Source organism: Python bivittatus, unplaced genomic scaffold (assembly GCF_059951505.1).
Source record: "Python bivittatus isolate LINGU-HERP-01145 unplaced genomic scaffold, Pbiv_v1 ctg000020_np1212, whole genome shotgun sequence".
Classification (NCBI taxonomy): Eukaryota; Metazoa; Chordata; class Lepidosauria; order Squamata; family Pythonidae; genus Python; species Python bivittatus.
The window spans coordinates 68870949-68890386 of record NW_028277030.1 but is presented as its reverse complement, the minus strand read 5'-3'; the positions used below and the strand labels follow the sequence as shown (position 1 = coordinate 68890386).

Genomic DNA, 19438 nt, shown 5'->3' with positions numbered 1-19438 from the left:
CATTGACTGGGACCACCCCCTGCCCCTACTCAGGAAGGAAAGGAAATATTGTAAATAAATACTTCCCACTTCCAACTCCTAAAGTCTGTCCTGGAGGATGCCATGAACAGTGATACCAAAAGCCACAGAGATCCAGTAGGACCAGGAGAGCACTCGTATCATTATCCCAGTCCTACCATATATCATCCACAAGAGTGATCAGTGTGGTTTCAGAACCACATCTAGGCCTGACTAAAAAGTGACTAGATGATCCATTTCCTCCACAACTGAACTTGCAGTCCACCACCTTCCCAACAACCTTTCCTAAAAACAGGAGGTTTCAAATAAGATCATAATTATCTAATAAGGTATATACTGTATTTTGATTTCCGTAAACCATTCAGTGAAGTCTCTAGTGATATCTTCATTAATAAAATAGTGAAATATGGGCTAGATGATAAAACTGTTAGACAGATTCATTATTGGTTGAATGACTGCATCCAGAGAATGCTCATAAATTTTCTATAATCTATAGGAAATATGAGCAACAGACAATTATTTCCTCTTCCTCAGGCTAGGAAAGGAGGAAAATTCTTATCTCCGAATAGCACCTGATCAGAGGTGGAAATTTCTGCCTGTTCTGCAAGGCTTTAGAAAGGCCCTGGGTGTTATTGGAAGCTAACTTCAGAAGAGCTTCCACTTTTCAGCAACATTGAGACATCCTCTGAGAAATTTCATCCCAATGCTACATTCAAGATTTAAAATAGCCTTCATGTAAACTGCTTGCTGCAGTGTGATCTTCGGAGGTCTTTTGGTTAAAAAAAGTGAACTTCTGTACTCACAATATTTACTTTGTACAATACTGCACTTTCAGTTAAAATGATTTTCAGGCACATCCGATGTATTATGGGTTGTAAGAAATGTGTTGCTGCTTTGGAAGTTTAATAAAAAAAACCTGACCAGCACACCTTGGCTGGTTTAGCACTGGTGCAACAAATGCTATACTTTCATTAAGTTTAAAACTAGATTTTATTTGTTTCTTTTAAAAGATACTATTCATCCACTGATAACATCAGAAGAAAATATAAGATGTCTGTTGAAGTCTCATGTCCTGCGCTATATAGAAAGTCTGCTTATCCTTTCTCAGTATCTTCAAAGAAAGCTTTGAAATCTTAAAGTTAACACCTTATCTGCTTAAGAGTTATTTATAGTACATATTTGTTCCTCGTGAGACTTATTTATGTATTTATCAAATTTATATGGCCACCCATCTTGCACAAGGTGACTCTAGGCAGCATACAATAAAACCAATACTTAAAACCATACACAAAAACCAATTAAAACAAATATAAATAAAAAACAAGGTGACAAAAGGGAACATATCAGGTTATTGAACATGATACAGCCAATGCATGGGCTCCCTGTTGGCAGGGGATCCCCAGGCTTTCTGGAAAAGCTACATTGTAAGGGATTTTCAGAAGGTCACAAGGATGGGGGCCAACTTCACCTTGGGGGGGAGAATGATGTTCCGAAGGGTGGGTCCACAGCAGAAAAGGCTCATCTCCTAGGCCTTGTCAGGTTGAATTCCTTAGTGGATGGGACCTGCAACATGCCTCTCCTGCTGGACCTGATGGGATAGATAGATGTAACTGGCGAGAGTCAGTCCTTCACATAATCTGGCCCCATGCCATGTAGGGCTTTAACAGTCAAAACCAGCACCTTGAATTGGACCTGGAAGCAGACTGTCAACCAGTGTAGCTCACGGAGCAGAGGTGTAACGTGTCCTTCCAGGGGCACACAGAACTGCCTGCGCTGCTGCATTTTGCACTAGTTGATGCTTCTGGATATTCTTCATGGGCTGCCCCATGTAGAGTGTGTGACAGTAATCCATTCAGAATGTGACCAGGATGTGAGTGACCGTGAGGAGAGCCTCACGATCCAGGAATAGGTGTAACTGGTGCACAACACAAAGTTGCACAAAGGCCCTCCTGGCCATGACTGCCACCTGCTCCTGGAGCAGGAGTTGTGAGTCCAGCAGTACCCCCAGATTGCACACCAGGTCTGTTTGGGGTAGTGCCACTCTATCCAGTACCAAAGATGGTAAAGTCCCAGATCCAGAAGGCCCTAAAACCCAAAGCCGTTCAGTCTTGCCAGGGTTCAGCTGAAGCCTATTGTTCCCCATCCTGACCCCCACAGCCTCCAGGCACCAAGACTCAACAGCATTGCTTAGTTTGCCAGAGGCAGACAGATGTGAGTATCATCAGCATACTGATGATACTTCACCCCATGACGGTAGATGATCTCCCACAGTGGTTTCATGTAAATGTTAAGCAGGAGTGGAGGGAGCACTGATCCTTGCAAAACCCCACAAAGTTGGGGCTGAGGGTGGGACCTCTCACTTCCAATCAACACCAACTGGTATCGGCCTCGTAGGAAGGAAGAGAACTAGCACAATACAGTGCCACCCACTCCCAATCCCCAGAGCCGATCCAGAAGGATACCATGGTCAATGGTATTTATTGAAAGCTGCCAAGAGATCAAGTAGAGCCAGGATGGATTCACTACCTCCGTCCCTCTCCCGCCAGAAATCATCCAAAAGTGCAACCAATGCTATTTCTGTCCCATGTCTGGGCCTGAAATCTAATTGGAAGGGGTCCAGATAATCCACTTCATCCAGGGTCTGCCAAAGTTGCTATGCAACTACCTTCTCCACAACTTTCCCTAAAAAAAGGGAGGTTGGACACTGGATGGAAGTTGTCCAGTATGGTGGGATCCAGGGATGGCTTCTTGAGGAGGGGGTGAACCAACGCCTCCTTGGGAGGTGGTGGAACAATTCCCTCTCTCAAAGATGAATTCACCACCACTAGAACCCAACCACATGTCACCTCCCCCCCCCCGGGGTAGCCTTAGCTAACCAGGATTGGCATGGATTTAATGAGCAGGTAGCTGAGCTTGCATTAGGACCCTATCTACTTCCTCAGGTCCAGCAGGTTCAAACCATTCTCAAATAACAGGGCAAGACTGTGCCCCAGGCACCTCCACCAGACCTGCACCAAGGTAGTGTCTAACTGGGAATGAACTTGAGGGATTTTGTCCAACAGATGCTCTGATAATTCCTCCACACAGCCTTGCAGATGAATTTCTGGGTCCCCCTTACCTAGAAGGCTCAGATTATCTGAAACAAGGCTGCCAGGTGGCAATCTGCAGACACAGTAAGGATGGAGAAGTATTGACACTTCACCATCCTCAACACCACTAGGTAGGCCTTAATAGTGGCTCTCACTAGAACTTGCTCTCACAAGTTCATCTTCATTGACCTCCAGCAGTGCTTTAGATGTCTCTTCTCCCATTTCATCTCCCTCAACTCTTCCATAAATATGGAGAGCTACAGGATCCACGGGAATGGAGAGGTTGCATGGGTGCAATCTGATCTAAGGCCTCAGTTGCCCTTTCATTCCAAGCAATGACTAAAGCCTCAATCTGACCATGCAGCAGACCATCAGGAACAACCCCTAGCTCCCTCTGGAAACCTTCCAGGTCTATCAGTCACCAGGGGCTGACCACTCTAATAGGTTCTGCCTCCCTGCAGTGGGTGCAGCACCAGAGAATCTCATGGTTACCAAGGCATGATCTGACCTTGACAAGGGAGCTACAGGGAACTCCCCCAACTCCAAATCATGTTGCCACTGCTCTGACAAGAAGACCAGATCAGGTGTATGAACACTGTTCCATGTTGGGCTCTGGATGACCTGGAATAGGCCCATGGCTGTCATGGTGGCCATGAACTCCTGAGCCACCTCAGACCCTGCTCACGGGGAAGGCAAATTGAAATCTCCCAGGTCCATATGCCTGGGGTATTCCACTGCCAAACCTGAGGTGGAGTTGAGGAGCTCAGGCAGGGAGATTGCTATGGAGCAGAGAGGCTGGTACAGTAGCAACAGTCCCAACATCCCTAGAGCCCAGCTTAAGGAACAGAGTCTCACATCTGGCAACCTGTGGAGCAGCGCCCCTGAAACCTATGAGAGACTCCTGGATGACAACTGACACACACCCCACCCCTGCCCTGGAGTCTTGGTTGATGCCACACACGAAACCCAGCTTGGCAATTTCTGAGAGGGGACCCCCCCCCCGAACCCAGCCAGGTCTTGGTGATACATGATTTTCCTATCATGACTTGAAAGAGTAAGAGCAGTTTTTAAGACATTTAAGTTTTGATTTTTCTCTGGTCATGAGGTTTATTCTGAAATTTGTGCAGCAAAAACTACCCTGTCATTTGGATTGCTAGTTGTTTTGCCCACATTGATTCTAAAAAAGCTATTACATAACTTTTATTTCTGATATTTTAAAGAAATATTGAATATTTATTAACTAAAAATAAGCTAACGTTACAATGATTTCACAGCATATAATATAGAAACTTTTATATGTTATAAACTTCATTGATTTCAGAATTTTATAATTATAAATATCAACTTCAGAAGCTTTTAGAAATAGTAGATATATTTCCATATGTGAGTGTAACAAACAGGCAGTTTTATGCCATATTTTTTTGGCTGATGAAAAATATCTTCCTATGTCTCAAGAAGTATCCTTTAGATTATATGAAAATGTAACAGATGGGTTAATTTTTCTGCCATTGCAGTATACTAAAGCAGCTTATGCCATTAACCTAAGGTTAAAATTCCCTGCTTCCAATTCTGTGTTACGTAACTGTTCTTCTGCAATCAGTATATAAATCACCAACTCTTTAGATTTTTTCTTACTGTCTTCCAGATTCCCAGCAAATAAACTGTGGGTTTATTCTGATTTCCTGACTGATGGTTTTATCTATTTCTATTTAAATACTAAATTCCAGAATTTTTAATCTTTAGGCATATCCACCACCAAAGTTTTCATTATCAAACAGAGGAAAAGATATTAATATAAAATGTATCAGCCTGTATGATGTGAACATTTATACTGTATTCCATTTATTGGGAAAAAATATTTCTCCATTAATCTGTGTTGTATGTGTTCTTCTTTACATCTTTTAATTAAATATGTGGTAGTTCAAATTGTCTGCAGCATTTATAGTGTTCATTTCTTTATATGGGCCATGCCTCTCTTCCTGCTTCTTAAAGGATTGACATAATGCTTGGAAAGCCCACTCAGCGTGGAGACATTGGGTAGCAATACTATAGGCAAATCAGTTGAGGTAACAATTTGAAAGGCACCTAAAACATTATGTAACTGTTGAAGTTTTCTCCTTATAAGCTCTAATGAGGGATACAGGATGGTAACTGCAGAAGCCTCAGAAAGAAAGCTATTTGTTTATGAGTAACAGAAACCTAGCAAACGTGTAAGGAATTTTTCATAATCATGACATGCGATTGACTTCTTGCAATTTGAAAATGGCTAGGTATGCTGATCTCAAATGAGCAAATTCATTTTTGACAGTTGGTAATCAGGAAGGATTAAAGAATTAATTACAAAATAATCGTTATGAAAGAAAATACCCTAGATTCTGTATAAATGTATTTTTATGCCTATTAAGGCAGGGTATAAATGTAACAATCATGTAAGGTTTAAGACATCATTTTTCATATACTGTTGTTTGGTTTGATCATAGGTTGCATTGCATTTGACCCTGCCCCCTCTTTTCTGGCACAGCCTTCGGAATGTGATTAGAAACATTCAGTTTTACCTTCAGTCAGTTTGTAATTTTGTCTGGAACAGGAATTGCAATTTTAATCATGAATCTCCAGATAGTCTGGATTAGAATTAGAATCTTAGAATGTTAATCTTTGCTGTTTTTGGACAAAACATAGTTTAACTATGTTATTTAACAGCTTGTTATTTAATTCAACTGAAAATAGAAGAAAATACTTTTGACTTCGTAGCTGGGTTTATCTTCTGTTTCAAAAAATATAAAATCAAGAAGTTATTTGCAATTCCTTCTTATCATTATGTTACCATTCCATTCCATTATATGTGCAAAATAAGTAGAGAGAAAATATACTGAGGAAAGCTGGAAGTAATTTTAGCTATTTTTTTTAAATAAAAGTAAAGGTTAAATTGAGTGGCTTTAATTTTGGAAGAAATGTACTTCAAAGAATAAATGCCAGTTTCAAATGGTTTAACCTAATTCCAGCATCACATTATTGAACAGCTCTGGATTTTAATTTTTTTCCTTAGAGGCAACAGTGTAATATTTTCAAGACTGGAGCTGACATGATGTGGACATGTTCTTAATTGCAAAATATCTATGCTTTAATATCAGTTATCATGTCTAACATAATATTGATATTGTCATTAAGCCTATATTGTAGCCATCCCACGTTCAGTGGAAAAGGTTGCAGTGTTTGGCTACAGCTCTGTAAGCCAGCCAGTATGACCAACCATTCTGGCATGAATGAAAAGAGATGTAGTCCAGCACATTTGGATTGCATCTGATTGGAAAAAGATGATCAAATGCATGCTGAATAATTAGATAACAATCAACAATTTTATCCATTAACGTTGTGGTTTTAAATGCTTTGTCTCTAGCATATAACATTTCTTTATTCTGTTTGCATACCTCCAAATCAACTGAAGATTTATGGCAGTTTATGACAAACAATAAAACATCCTTCATGTATGATAAACACTTTTACACTTCCATAGTAAGAATATAGATAAAAGATAGAAACAATTAATGCAGAGTAAAAATACACATAATAACAATCCTCCAAAATAAAATAAAGATGGCTGCAACAAACTACCTATCGCATCCTCTTCAGAAAAACTCCATCTTAAGTAGAATGTTAAAAGAGATCAGACAAACCTTAATTCTAAGAAGAGACTATTCCAGAGAGAAGTGACTGCAGATGAAAATCATTGTCTTTTCAGATGTAAGATTAATATTCTTGGACAAAAATGGACTGGATTTTTGGCATTTTAACATAAGAGCTTTCTAGCAAGGCATATGACCTTAGGATGAGTGACAAGTAGTTAACTGATGAACTGATTAAAAAAAATGAAACAGCAACAATAAAAATGAGGTAAAGGCAAAGTAAGGAAACAAGATTCATATCGTTTTGTCGAAATGTAGAGAAAATGAGTATTTTTAGGTATTTGAGTGGTTTAAGAGGGAGACATTTTTGCAGGTTTTGATTGTTGCTGTTTACCTTTGGTAAAGACCTGTGACTGGGGTTCATGCATCAGATAAGCAGTAATGGGTTTTGTTTGGTTTTGACTTAATGACTTTGACTCCAATTATTGTGATTTGTAAACCATTGTATATGTTGTTGTTCAATGCATAACCCAGCCACTGTGGCTCATTTAACAATGGTTAAGGAAAGATAGCTTATCAAAATAGTGAACTTAACCAGTTGGACTGCCATGCTGTCAAGAAGGTACTTGTGTCAGTAATGGTGAGAATTGTTATCATACATCCCCCATACTGAAGTTCAGCCTGAAGTTTTAACACATCAGGGTTATGAAATTTGCATTTTTCACTTTGAAAAAACATGGTGACCTTTCTTTACTCTTCTTATTTGAACATTAATATAAAATGTAGGAGTAGGTTGTACACAATATGTAAGGCTCACTATAAATCAAACTGTGAACTACCATTCTAGTCCTATCTCATATTAAACATAACAGATGGTTCTTGACCCTTTTGATCAGAATTTTAAATCACCACTGCAGCCTCCTCTAAACATGAGTTTGACCTTACATTCCTTCAGCCTTTTGCCTTGCAGCTGTGTTGGCCAATAGCCATGCTGGCTAGCTGTCATGGCAGTTGTAGTTGAGCAAGTGGAGAGAAACAGACTGGGAAATGTTGCAAATTTGAACTAAATTTGAGGAATTTTAAAATCCTTCAAAAGTTATGTTTTGGAAGATACAGGAGCTTTGGCTTATGGAGAGGGGGGAGAAGCAAAGAAGAGTGGCTGTACATTCCCATGCATGCAAAATGATCGAACAACTTCTGGAACAGCCTTATGAACATAGGAAAAAACGCATGTCTTCTTTAACAATTCAGAAAGAGTGGTTGATACTTCCAACTCTTTTGAAGGATTTGCATTAGTAAGTCTGACTTCTCCACAGGGAAATGTCAAATCCCCCCACCCCCATAAAATGAATTGTAGAGCTGCACTATATTTAGTTTTTGGAATTCTAGGGTTAATATTTAGTGCGATTATGGGAAATCTGTGGCCCTCCAAATGTTGCAAAAGTTCAACTCTTAGTATATCTCACCACTGATTGTGCTGTCTGGGAATTCAGAGATTGGTGTATAATGCCATTTACAGGACTAAAAGTTTCCCATTCTTGTGGGATAGTGTGTAGGTTTATGAATAATATCCATAGTTATTAACTTTTCTTTTCTTTTCGGCATGGCAAGGATATAATTTAGTAGAATTTCTGCTTACTGAATGCTTTGTGTAACAAAAATTCAAATCCATTAGGATCCATAGATATTTTGATATATATTTGGGATTATAATCAGTCTTATTATTATCTTTTAGATGACTGGTGAAATTGTTAGTTTTCATAAGCCATCAAGATCTGCAATATTAGCCTTTGTATTGGCAATCTAGATTTTACTCTCTGAATGGAGTTAAGGTATCTTACTTGACACTTTATAGTTAAAAAGACTAAAACGTTAACTTTTTTTAGTTAACTATTTTATTAGCAGCCCAGGCAACATATATTTTTGTTGAAGTCATGGGGGATAATTAATATAAGTAAGTCATTTATAAATAAATGTTATACATTTAATATATTTTATTTTTAATGAAATATTTTGGATAATATGAAAGTACATTTAAACACAATTTTTTTCAGATGTCCTGCATCTTTTGTGCTGTATCCAATATGCCAATTCCACTTATTCTTTACAGTGATGTTTTTATTCAAAATGACTAGCTTGTTGAGCAGCTTGTGACGGGGATAACACATCATTGTGTAGACTAGGATAAAATGGACATAATGATGCATCTTTGTTTTGTTTTAGTACTTTTTAAAGATATATTTTTAAAATGTTCAACTTTTCCATTTTCTTCTGTCATGTTTGAGAAAGTACTTTACATGCATTTATTCTATAAACACTTAGAACTTGTGTTTTGTTCCATGTGACAGTCAGTGAACAGATATCTGACTTTTGTAAAACTTCTGAAATCATTTCAATGAGTTGGCAGGACTTAATGCAGTTGTCTTTCAAATAGGATTAAAAACATGTATGGTACACTTCTGTTTCTATAGGAGAAAGCTGTAGATTACAGCAATATTTATTCTTCTCACTTGTCATAATTTACTAAGATAGCACAGATTTAAAAAACAACCCACAAAAGAATTTTTAATATCACTGTGTAATTACATTTGCTCTCTATGACAAAGTCATTCACTGAAAGACAGTTAATGAAATGCTTATGGACCAAATCAGGAACATCCATGGCTGCATCCTGTGTTGGTTGGTGACAAGGGAAGATATATGTGAAAGTCCATTTTATGTTGCTGTTCTAGTAACATTCAAACAACAATACTGGTTTCCATAAAGCTGCATTTCTAATATAGAAATGATATGCAAAACATTTCTGTTGTATATAGTACCATTCAGGTGATCCAATAGGAACTTTAAAGCAATACTGCTAGTAAGTTATGAATTTAGTTTAAGTCAAATTAGTCATATGAAAAGAAGCAAGACTAAGGATCTAAATCTAAATGAATCTGAATAACAAGGAATAAAGAAGCTAGACAAGAATCCCATTTCAGTCTTTATATTCTCTTACTTTGTTATAACTTTGGTTTGTGATTTATTTTAAATGGCTGAAAATCTGTGTACAGTTTATTTGTCATTACAAAAAAATATAAGCAATTCTTGAGTACTCAAGATTTAATAATTTTTGATAGGTTTCATCTTTAAGATATAAATATTTTTTTTAAAAATTGAAAAGGCCAGGCTAAATAACTTTTTTGGCCCAACTGCCTTTGTCATACTGAAATTCCAATTGCTTTTCAGTTTATTTCTTTCTCCAGGAAACACTCAAATTACATAAATCACTCTGTCAGATTTGTAATTAACCCCTTGATTATCCAACTATAGCAAATATAAATTGCTTCTGGGCTACCAGTAAAGGCTCGCTAAAGTAATAGAATTGTGTACTCCTTATTTACTGAGAAACTTGACTTCATTTGTCTGTCATGACAAATCTGAACTGCAAAGAAGCTTAATGTTGCCTCATGAGAATAGCTGTGGAATCTAGCATGAGGAAAATACCAAAGCAAATGGGTTTGATGAGTCATTTCCCACTTCTTTCTGACCTTGAGCTCTTTCAGTTCACTGATGTTTTCAGTCTTTCTCTCGGACACTATTTCTGTTTGTTGACTTACTTTCAGGGGTAACCAGGGACACATTGGGATTTGCTCAGTTGTACTACAGTTGCATTGCATATGTATATTTGTATGCATAGTATATATCACTTTAGCTCATAAGCATGTTTTTCTTGTGCCTGTACTTGCTTTGGACATAAGTTTTCCTCTTACTCTGCAAATAATGACCATCATAACCATTTCTCTTCTGAGAACTGCATCTACCAAATCAATGGCTGAATTAACTTTTCAAGTTGGGAAATACCACTGAACATGTTTAACATGTGCTTCTCTTGCTCTTGAATAATTAAAAGATGCTCAGATCAATTATACATACCAAAATGCCTAGTTGACAATGTAACCTTGGATTTTGTATTCTTAAAATTTGAGTAGCGTATTTTTAAATAGTCAATGTATTTGAAGGATTCAAATTCCTATTTAAATTTTCTGACAGAGGAAGTTTTTTCAGATATGTCTCCATATATTATTTTGTGTTTTTAAATTATAATTGTCAGTTTTATAAACATTTTGTAATTTTTTTAGGAATTAGCACAGAATAAGCAGAGAAGATAATTGCGTTTTTCTTATTAGTGATATAGCTTTTCAAAAGAATATTAAACTGGGATTTTTTTCTATGCCAATTAGACATAAATAATCTGAATTGGAAGATTTTCTGTTTAATTATCTCTGTTTTTTGTACAGTAGAGAGAAATGTATAGATACTAGATTTCTATATATGAATAATCACATGAAAGCACTAAAATGTGAAAGTGACAACTTGTCTCATTTTCTTTAAAATTAACATAATTCATTACTGGGAATGAATTTATGTAGCAATTTTTTTCCTGCAGAAAAATAAAGTACATTAACATTTTTGAGAAATGTTCCATGCCACATTATTGCCTTTTTGAAAAGATATTTTATCTTGGAAATATGTTTTTTACTTGAATCATGTCATTCCTTCATTATTATCATCCACAAGAATTGTTCTCAAGTTGAGGGACTGCTGTGTAGGATGTAATTATCCATTATTTTAAGTATGCTTTCTTCTTTTGCGCTATGTTGCACAGAGAAACACAATGAACGAGTCTAAAAATGTTAGATTTTTGCAGCCACATCTTTTTCATTTGTTGAATAACTAACTTTATATCATTTGTCAGGAAAGGGATCACATGTTCTAATAGGGTCATGATCCTGTTTTAGAATGCTTCTTTATACCCAGTTAGACCATCACTCACTCTATCTCAGTATTGTCTATATAAACAGAGAACTGCTTCCCATAGATTCAAACTGGATTCTTTCCCAGATGTGCCTGAAGAAGTCAGGAATTAAAACTGAGGCCTTGGGTATGCAAAGCAGAAACAAATTCAGCACACCAGGGGACTGAACAACAATTGTGGACTATTCTGTAGATTTATTCTGTCCTATACCATTCTTGCCCCACCTCTACCTCTAGATATGCAATTACTGGATTACCTTGTGAAGGCCTGGCATAATGTATAATTTCTCAGCTACTATCTTGCTTTTTGCTACATAATTAAAACAATTATAGGCTTTATCTTCATTCACTGGAAGGACAACTCATTAAATGTCTTTAGCTACTTAAAAAAATAATTAGTTTAGGGTTGTTGTTTTTTTGAAATTAGAACTAAGTTAGAAATATTATAAACAGCTATTTTGTTCCTCCTTTCTGTTTTGGGGTAAATATGTTACAACTCTCATAGATATGCTAAACCCTGAATTTCTGAGTTGCTTCTAGAAAGACTAGAACTAGTTCTTTTGAGTTGCACATAGATTAGCAGTATTTACATAATTATTTGCTTTGAGTTCTAACAAATTAGTGTACATTTCAGTAGCTGAATAATAGATCCAAAGAGCAGCAGATTTGTCTGGTTACTAGACATGTCATGGTTAATTGTTAGATTAGAAAAATGGAAAGGTTGTCTCATACATATTTATGGCTGCTAGAATGAAAGGAGTTTCTGTTTTTTGTTAAAGATGATTTCTCCATAAAAGTCGGGACTTGGGTAGTACTATTCTTACTCATTATCGAGACTGGATTTTCATCTGATAATTGCATCACTTGCAGTATCTAGGACTTGCAAACCACTGGATGAATATACTGGTCTGATTTCCCTAAAATTGCATATAACTTCTGCTGTAGAGATTAAATCAGTAAGTCAAACAAACTTTCAAAATAGAACGTTCAATAATAGGGAAGTGTGAATTGATTCCGGCCTGTTATAAAATAAAAGTGCATTTTTGACTAATGATCCAAGTATATATACACAAGTTTAGTATGTGTACAGTATAATCAGTGGTCAAGTTGGCCATCCTGGAATAAATCAGATACTGTAGTTCAAAGCTATGCTTTTTAACTTTGAAATGAGATATTCTGTAGTTTAGAGTTGCAAAAAAATGGTGTAATGATAATCTAAGACTTATACATCAGCATTTTTACTAAAATGTAGCGAACTTCTAACAAATGGTAAATGGATCCTTACATCTTATTGCAGAAATGGAATTTAATTTCATTTAGCTGTAGTTCACTTCTAAGGTGTTGGTTAATTCCAAAATCTTATAGTAAAAGTCAACATTGCAAATTTATCTGGACCCTTAATCCATTTATAACTTTATTAGATCAGATTCTTATTTAGCTTTTTGCTGTTTATTTCAGATTCTTTAAGCTTATAATTAGTTTTTCTTTGGTTCAGAGTTGCAGATAAATTCACCTGATGAACACTTTTCATATTTGTCATTCTGAAGGTCTCTAATAGCTTAAAGATGGCTAATAGGCAATTTCCAAAAGTGACTAGAAAGTGAGGTTTGTGAATTTAGTGTCCTTTAAAAGGCTGTGCCATAGTTGTGAGCAAGATGACTGATCCCATCATCTTCCGGTGCTCAAACCCATGGAAACCCACTGTCTTGTGGTCTCCTCATGAGGAGCAGCCATCTGGAGCACATGTGGGCAATCTCCCATCCTCTCCAGAGTGGTTCCAGGGAACCAGTCTACTCACTGGTTCTTTGATCTTTGCTGCAGTTGTCAGCTCCGTTCGCCATGCCTACCCTGGAATTCCCTGTGTCAAATGTTTTTTTGAAATATAAAGTTATTTGGGTATTGAGGCATACTCCCACAACTAAATTAGTCTGTTTTCTGCAGAAAGAACTGTACATGCTTTCCAATAGGAAGCATAAGATATCCTGTAGAATTACCATTTACAAAGTTAGTTCAGTATATGTTGTGGGAATGTAAGCTTTAGTACTATTTAATAAAAATAGTTTGGAAAGGAAATTCAGGCTTTAGGGTTTGTTTCAGTTTGTTATAAATCATTTTCCAAAAGTGTTGAGCTTTACAATGTTGTCACCAAGTATGCAAAAGCAGTTCAACGGTATTGTTACATTTCCAACAATTTTTAGAAAATGCTCATTATAGCAATCGATATTGGTGTAATAATATACCAGCAGTTAAACATTTTATACCAGTTTTCTCTAAGTATGATATTGATGTGAATTTATTGTAAGATTGCAAGACCTGGGAGAATTGTGTTGTAAACTGTATCTGAAGTTAAGAAGATTTACACCAATGAATCCTTTCAGGCTACCAGTATTTAAACTTAATAGTATATTGAATATTATTAACTTTTGTCTGTTACTTAGAATATATTCAAAAACACTAAACTTAATATTTTAAGAAACTTATAGAAACTGAAATCTTTGTGATCAGTTGTACTAAAACCTTGGTGTGATGATGGACTACAGTAACACAGCAGGTTCTCAGGAAGGAGGGAGCACATTCCAGGAAGGGGGGCGAGACAAGAGACAACACAGCCGGAGCTGGATCGTGAGAAGAGGACAAGATTTAGGATAGCTACTCCCTAGAATCTCCCAGGGTATATCCACATGGTTAGAGTAATACAGATTTAGTCTGGCAAGATTCTGTCTATATGGTATAAGCAATAAGAGAACTGAACTTGGCTAGACTGTTTCTCTGTCGTTCTTGGGCTGGGCCTGACACTTGTTGATCCAGGATTCTAATTTTTGAGAGTGTGTTTGTACTGAACAGCCAGCACTTCAGGAGTGATCTGAATTATTTCATAAACTTCCATTTCAGAACTTGACTATTAGCAAACTGGAAGTGTGTATGAGAAAGCAGCATGTTGTTCTAAAATATTCATCAAATTCATTGTGTCTTATTCCTTGATATTTCAGCAATATTGAGAGAGAATATAATTGCAAGCAATACATTAAGCATAGACAATATATAAAAAATCTTGCAAACCTTCATTTTATAACTTTTCTTTCACAATTTTTCAATAATAGATTATTAAATGTTTCTTTTAACTGCAGTAAAATTCAAATTGTAAATTACTTCTAAACGTCCCGCAATAAATGCCTTTTAGACTTCACTAATAGTAATTCTAAACATGTCTACTTGGAAGTGAGTCCCATTGTGCTCATTGAGGGTTTTTCCTAGTAAATATATATGCATATGCATGGTTAGCTACTTTCTACATTCCATGACCAACTTTCATTACTAATACCTAATTCTAGAACTTTGCAGCATGTTTTCTGCATTTTTACCAAAAAGGTTCAGTAACTCAGAATTGAGTTTTTGATGCAAGTAGTCCTTGTGTTAAGAACAGCCGATTTAAGGATGACCCATAGTTAAAAACGGAGCCAAAATTCAAGTTAAATACACAATGGTTCAAGTTAATTGCACAATACTACTTATACAGTATTATACAATAATACTGTTCTGGCTTACATACAAATTCGACTTAAGGACAGATCTTGGGAACGGAACTTGTTCTTAAACTGGGGACTACCTGTACTATACTTTATCTGGAGGCCTGTATTAATTGATTAGAATCACAAAAAAGTCATCAGTTTAAAATATGTTCTAAAACAAAAAATTATATTGTATTTTTAGTGCATCCAGTGATTATGACGACTGAAGTTGGTTCAGACACTGAAGTAAAAGAATCAGAGAAGCTGAGGACAAACACAGGAAGCGAAAATGCTGGGGATGCACCCGAGAGTCAAAAAGAACAGAAACCTGAAATAGAAGAGGGTTCTCCTCTTCCAACTGCAGCTACCCAAAGGAGCCCTAGTAGCTCAGGAGGAAAGGGTATTTCTCGTTTTATCCCCCCCTGGCTTAAGAAACAAAAATCGTACACCTTATCAGAACCCAAAGATGAAACTCAGAAAAGAGAGCTGCCAGTATCAGAAGAAGAGACAGTAGTGGAGGAAGGAGAATGTCATCTTTCAGAAGAAACAGCTCGATCTAAAGGAAAATTAGAGGACATTTCTGAGAATCTTCAAGAAGCTGAAGTGGTTGGCAGAGAAGAAAAGCGTTATGTTGAGTCACAGGTATATCCTAGAAAGAAAAGCAAAACAAAAAGAAACATATTTTAGTGGCCTCAGCATTGTTGTGGACAGCTGTTATATTTTCTTTTGTTAATATGAATTAATACCATGAATTCTGAGGTGTATTTTGATTTTGCAGTGAATTATAATGTATATTTGTGTCTATCCTAATGCTCTGATTCTGTTGCTTCAGAATCCAGCTACTGCACCATTTAAAATGAAGGCCTTGAAATGTACCTGCTTTCTTCTATATTGAGAAATAATCACGTTTAACAATCTAATTTTTATAAACTAGAATACAGGTTTCTCTTGTTTGGTAATGGTTAAATAAATAATAATAAGATAAATAAGTAATATTGTGTAATGTTGTGAGCTGTTAGGTTGGTTGATAATTATTTGCCATCAAGTTGGTATCATCTCTTAGAGATTATGTAGATAAATTTTCTCCAGAAGTTGGGTGGGTTGGTAAAACACTTTTCAGACTTCCAAAAGATTTTTTTCAAACTCTGTAACTTTGGGTTTGTTTTTCAATCTCAAACTAAATTATGATGATATCATTTTTCAGATATTATATCCAAACATGAAAATTTTCAGAAAAGTCCCTTTCCATCTGCTTAGCTCTGGTTTCTGTCATCAGCACTGCAAACAGGAAAATAAAAAGTATGGAGTTGAACGGCATAGTTACTCCCCCAATCAATTTCTTATTATAAAGTATTAATATGATTCAGTTTTCCACAACCTGGTGCTCTTTAATTTTCAGTGCCTTTAATCTGCGAGCCAGTTACAATAATGGAAAACATATTGAGGTTGCATCATCCCTGCCTATTCTCCATTGTAACTCCTGTTGTTCACATTCTCCGCCCCCCCAACTCTGCCTAGTCCAGGTCTTCCTAATTTATATAGTTTGTTTTTCAAAACATATGAAGAAAGATATAGATACTTAGATACTACAATATGTATGATAGGTTTTTCAGTAGCAGGATTTGTGGCTCTTCAGAATATTGTAAAGTTTTTTGCATTCATGCCCTGTTTGTGACTGCTAGGAAGCCTGCAGGTAGCTGGTGCTTGAAGCAGAATAGGCTAGCTGGATAGATATTTTATTTGTAAAGAAGGAAATGTGTTCACTTTCTTGTATAGAGTATTAAAGGATTCAGGTTCTGGCAGAGATGTAGAATTGATGAGAAAAGACAGAATGAAACTAGACTTGCAATTAGACGTTATTTCTAAATGAACAAACTTAAACGTGGGCTTCCACTTGTAATATCTTTGCTTCTGTTTTGTATAACTGAATTTGCCCTCCAACAGAAGAAAGAATTCTTTCTAATAGTTGGGCAAGCTGAGATCTCAAAATAACAGGCTAATTAGGTGTACTAGAGATTTGGTCTCTAAGATTGATAGCCTAAAGGGACAGTTGTTAGGTTAACTTGCAGTTCCATGTCTGTGATGTGTTATATAAGAGCTCTTTAGATCTCATACAACATAGATTTAAAAAAATACTGTCATACGGTTTCTTTGTTATGAACTGTTATTTTCCAAGTTCATTGTAAATCATTGTTAAACAAAGAAAGGGCTAGACTTGATGGCTAAAAATTTGATTTTAGCCAGTACATGAACATGGAAACCCACATGCTTCTCTCAAGCCTCAGTAGCCCTGTTTCCAGCATTAGGCATACACCTGGGTACTTATTTCAGAGCTCTCAATCTGGACTGTATGTGCACTAGTGAGGCACAGTTGCACTTTATATCTAGACCTAACTGAGCTCTATAAAGGAGTTTGGATAGCATTTTGTCATGGTAGTCTTTACGTTCTTTGTGGCCAATCTCTTCTGCTTTCATGCAATAGAATCTCAGAATAGCTGTCCTGGTCAAAAAGCACTTTTTTATTTGCCTGAAGTATGAAAAACAGACATTGTTTTATTCATTAGTGAAGCATGCTTGATGCCTCCTGCAGATTTATTCTATGGGTAATCTGTATTTTTTCTGAGCAAAATGATAAAAGAAAATAGATATGCATATCTTACATAATGATTATCTGATAGTGTAATTTGAAATATATGTAACTGCATTTCATTAAATTTACAATTCTGTAAATACAGCCTTACTGTATGTTAATATACATTTCCTTGCACAGCCTGCTGAAGAAGACAAAGAAATAGTTTCTGAAGCTACAGAAAACAAGCAAGATACAGAAGATGGGAAAAGAGAGACGAAAGAAGTTCAGACAAATGAAGTCAAAGTAGAAAGAGTGCTTCAAAAAACTCCTAAGAAGATCAGGATAGTCCAGGCTAAAGTTGTGCTTTTGGATGGCATAGAATACAGTTGTGACTTTGAGGTAAGCTAGTGAGCTTTATTTTTTTTATCTCTAAGAGGAAGGAAGTACAATACTTTTATAGAAATGAGGACTAAAACATTTAATATGTTTTAATAAAGGTGTTTAAAGGACAGTGGAATTCCTATCACTGATTAATGAGCCATTTTATATCCACATTTTATGAGGTTACAATACAACTAAGTCCTAAAGAGTCCTGCCAATTATAGGAAATCTACAAATCTATTATCCCCTATTTTTATTTTTGCAAACAAGAGCAGACCTGCTGGATACCTCTGCTGGTAAGCTCATCTTATTCTAGAATTGTGTATTTCACAATGGACAACCCAATTCCTCTGGGTGCTAAAAGCAGGAAGTGGAGAGATATTCCTCTCCTATCATTGTTTCCCAGCAGCTGGTGTTTGGAGATGTGGTAACCCCATCCTTAGGTAACATTGATTCTTCAAGACCAATAGTTCTTGTCCTCCATAAATTTATCTAATTCCCTTTTAAAGATATCCAGCTTAGGAGCTATCACAATATCATGTGGTAATGAATTCCATAGGTTATTTAAATACAAAAATATTAATTTTATATTATATATATAATTTATAAATATATAAATATAATTTATATATAATAAATATTAAATAAAAATATTAAAGACAAAGAAATGCTTTCTTTTCTCTGTTTTGCAACAATTTCCTTCATTCGATGGTCCCTGCTCCTAGGGTTTTAAGAGATGGAGACCCCCCCCCATCCATTTTCTCCATGCCATGAATAATCTTATGCGCATGAACAATATCCCACTCAGTTTTTTCTTTTTAAACTAAAAAAAATCCCAAACATTCTAACTTTTTTCAGGGAAGATTTTCAAACTCCATGATTATTTAGTTGCCTTGTTTTGCACTTTTTCCAACTCTGTTACACACTTTTTCAAATATGATGGCTGGACCTCTACACAGCACCCCAAATGCAAAGACACAGTATATGGTAGTCCTTCAGGTTCGAAGAAGACACACTGTTGTGCAGTTCATCTGTGGACATGGAGGTGGTTCTGCAGTCCCAGTCTAGCCCAATGGGGGCACTGGAAGTTCATTGTTATAGTAACTGTGGATGTTATTCTGTGACACTGCTCACTGTTTTCTACCAGTTTTTGGTGGCACCTGTCTTCAAAGCTGGTGGATCTTGCCTGCAATAGACAGCAGTGAGATACCTCTGTCTTTTCTGCAGTCTGATTTGCTTCCCTTATTTTTGTAGAGAGCCACAATGAGGGCATCGCAGAAGTCATCAGGCATCTCCTCTGTGGACCAAGTGTCTTCCGAGATGTTCTTGGAACGCCTGTAAGGCGTTTGGGTCTACTGCTTTGTAGATCTCAGCAGGAATGCCATCCTATCCTGTTCCTTTATTTGAGTTGCGAGATCGCTTTCTTGATCTCATCAGTAGAGGGAGGCA

The 19438-nt window shown here is 36.4% G+C and overlaps 1 protein-coding gene across 4 annotated transcripts in view; it reads left to right on the top strand.

Moving 5' to 3' along the window:
* The window catches only part of EPB41L2 (erythrocyte membrane protein band 4.1 like 2), a 103964-nt gene that overhangs the window by 12837 nt on the left and 71689 nt on the right, over positions 1–19438 (top strand). For all 4 annotated transcript variants that reach the window (XM_007422031.4, XM_088140760.1, XM_007422029.4 and 1 more), the window contains exons 2-3: positions 15239–15678; positions 17807–18007. In XM_007422031.4, the coding sequence (XP_007422093.1) occupies positions 15253–15678; positions 17807–18007 (627 nt within the window). In that variant the 5' untranslated portion in view covers positions 15239–15252. The remainder of the gene's footprint in view (positions 1–15238; positions 15679–17806; positions 18008–19438) is intronic.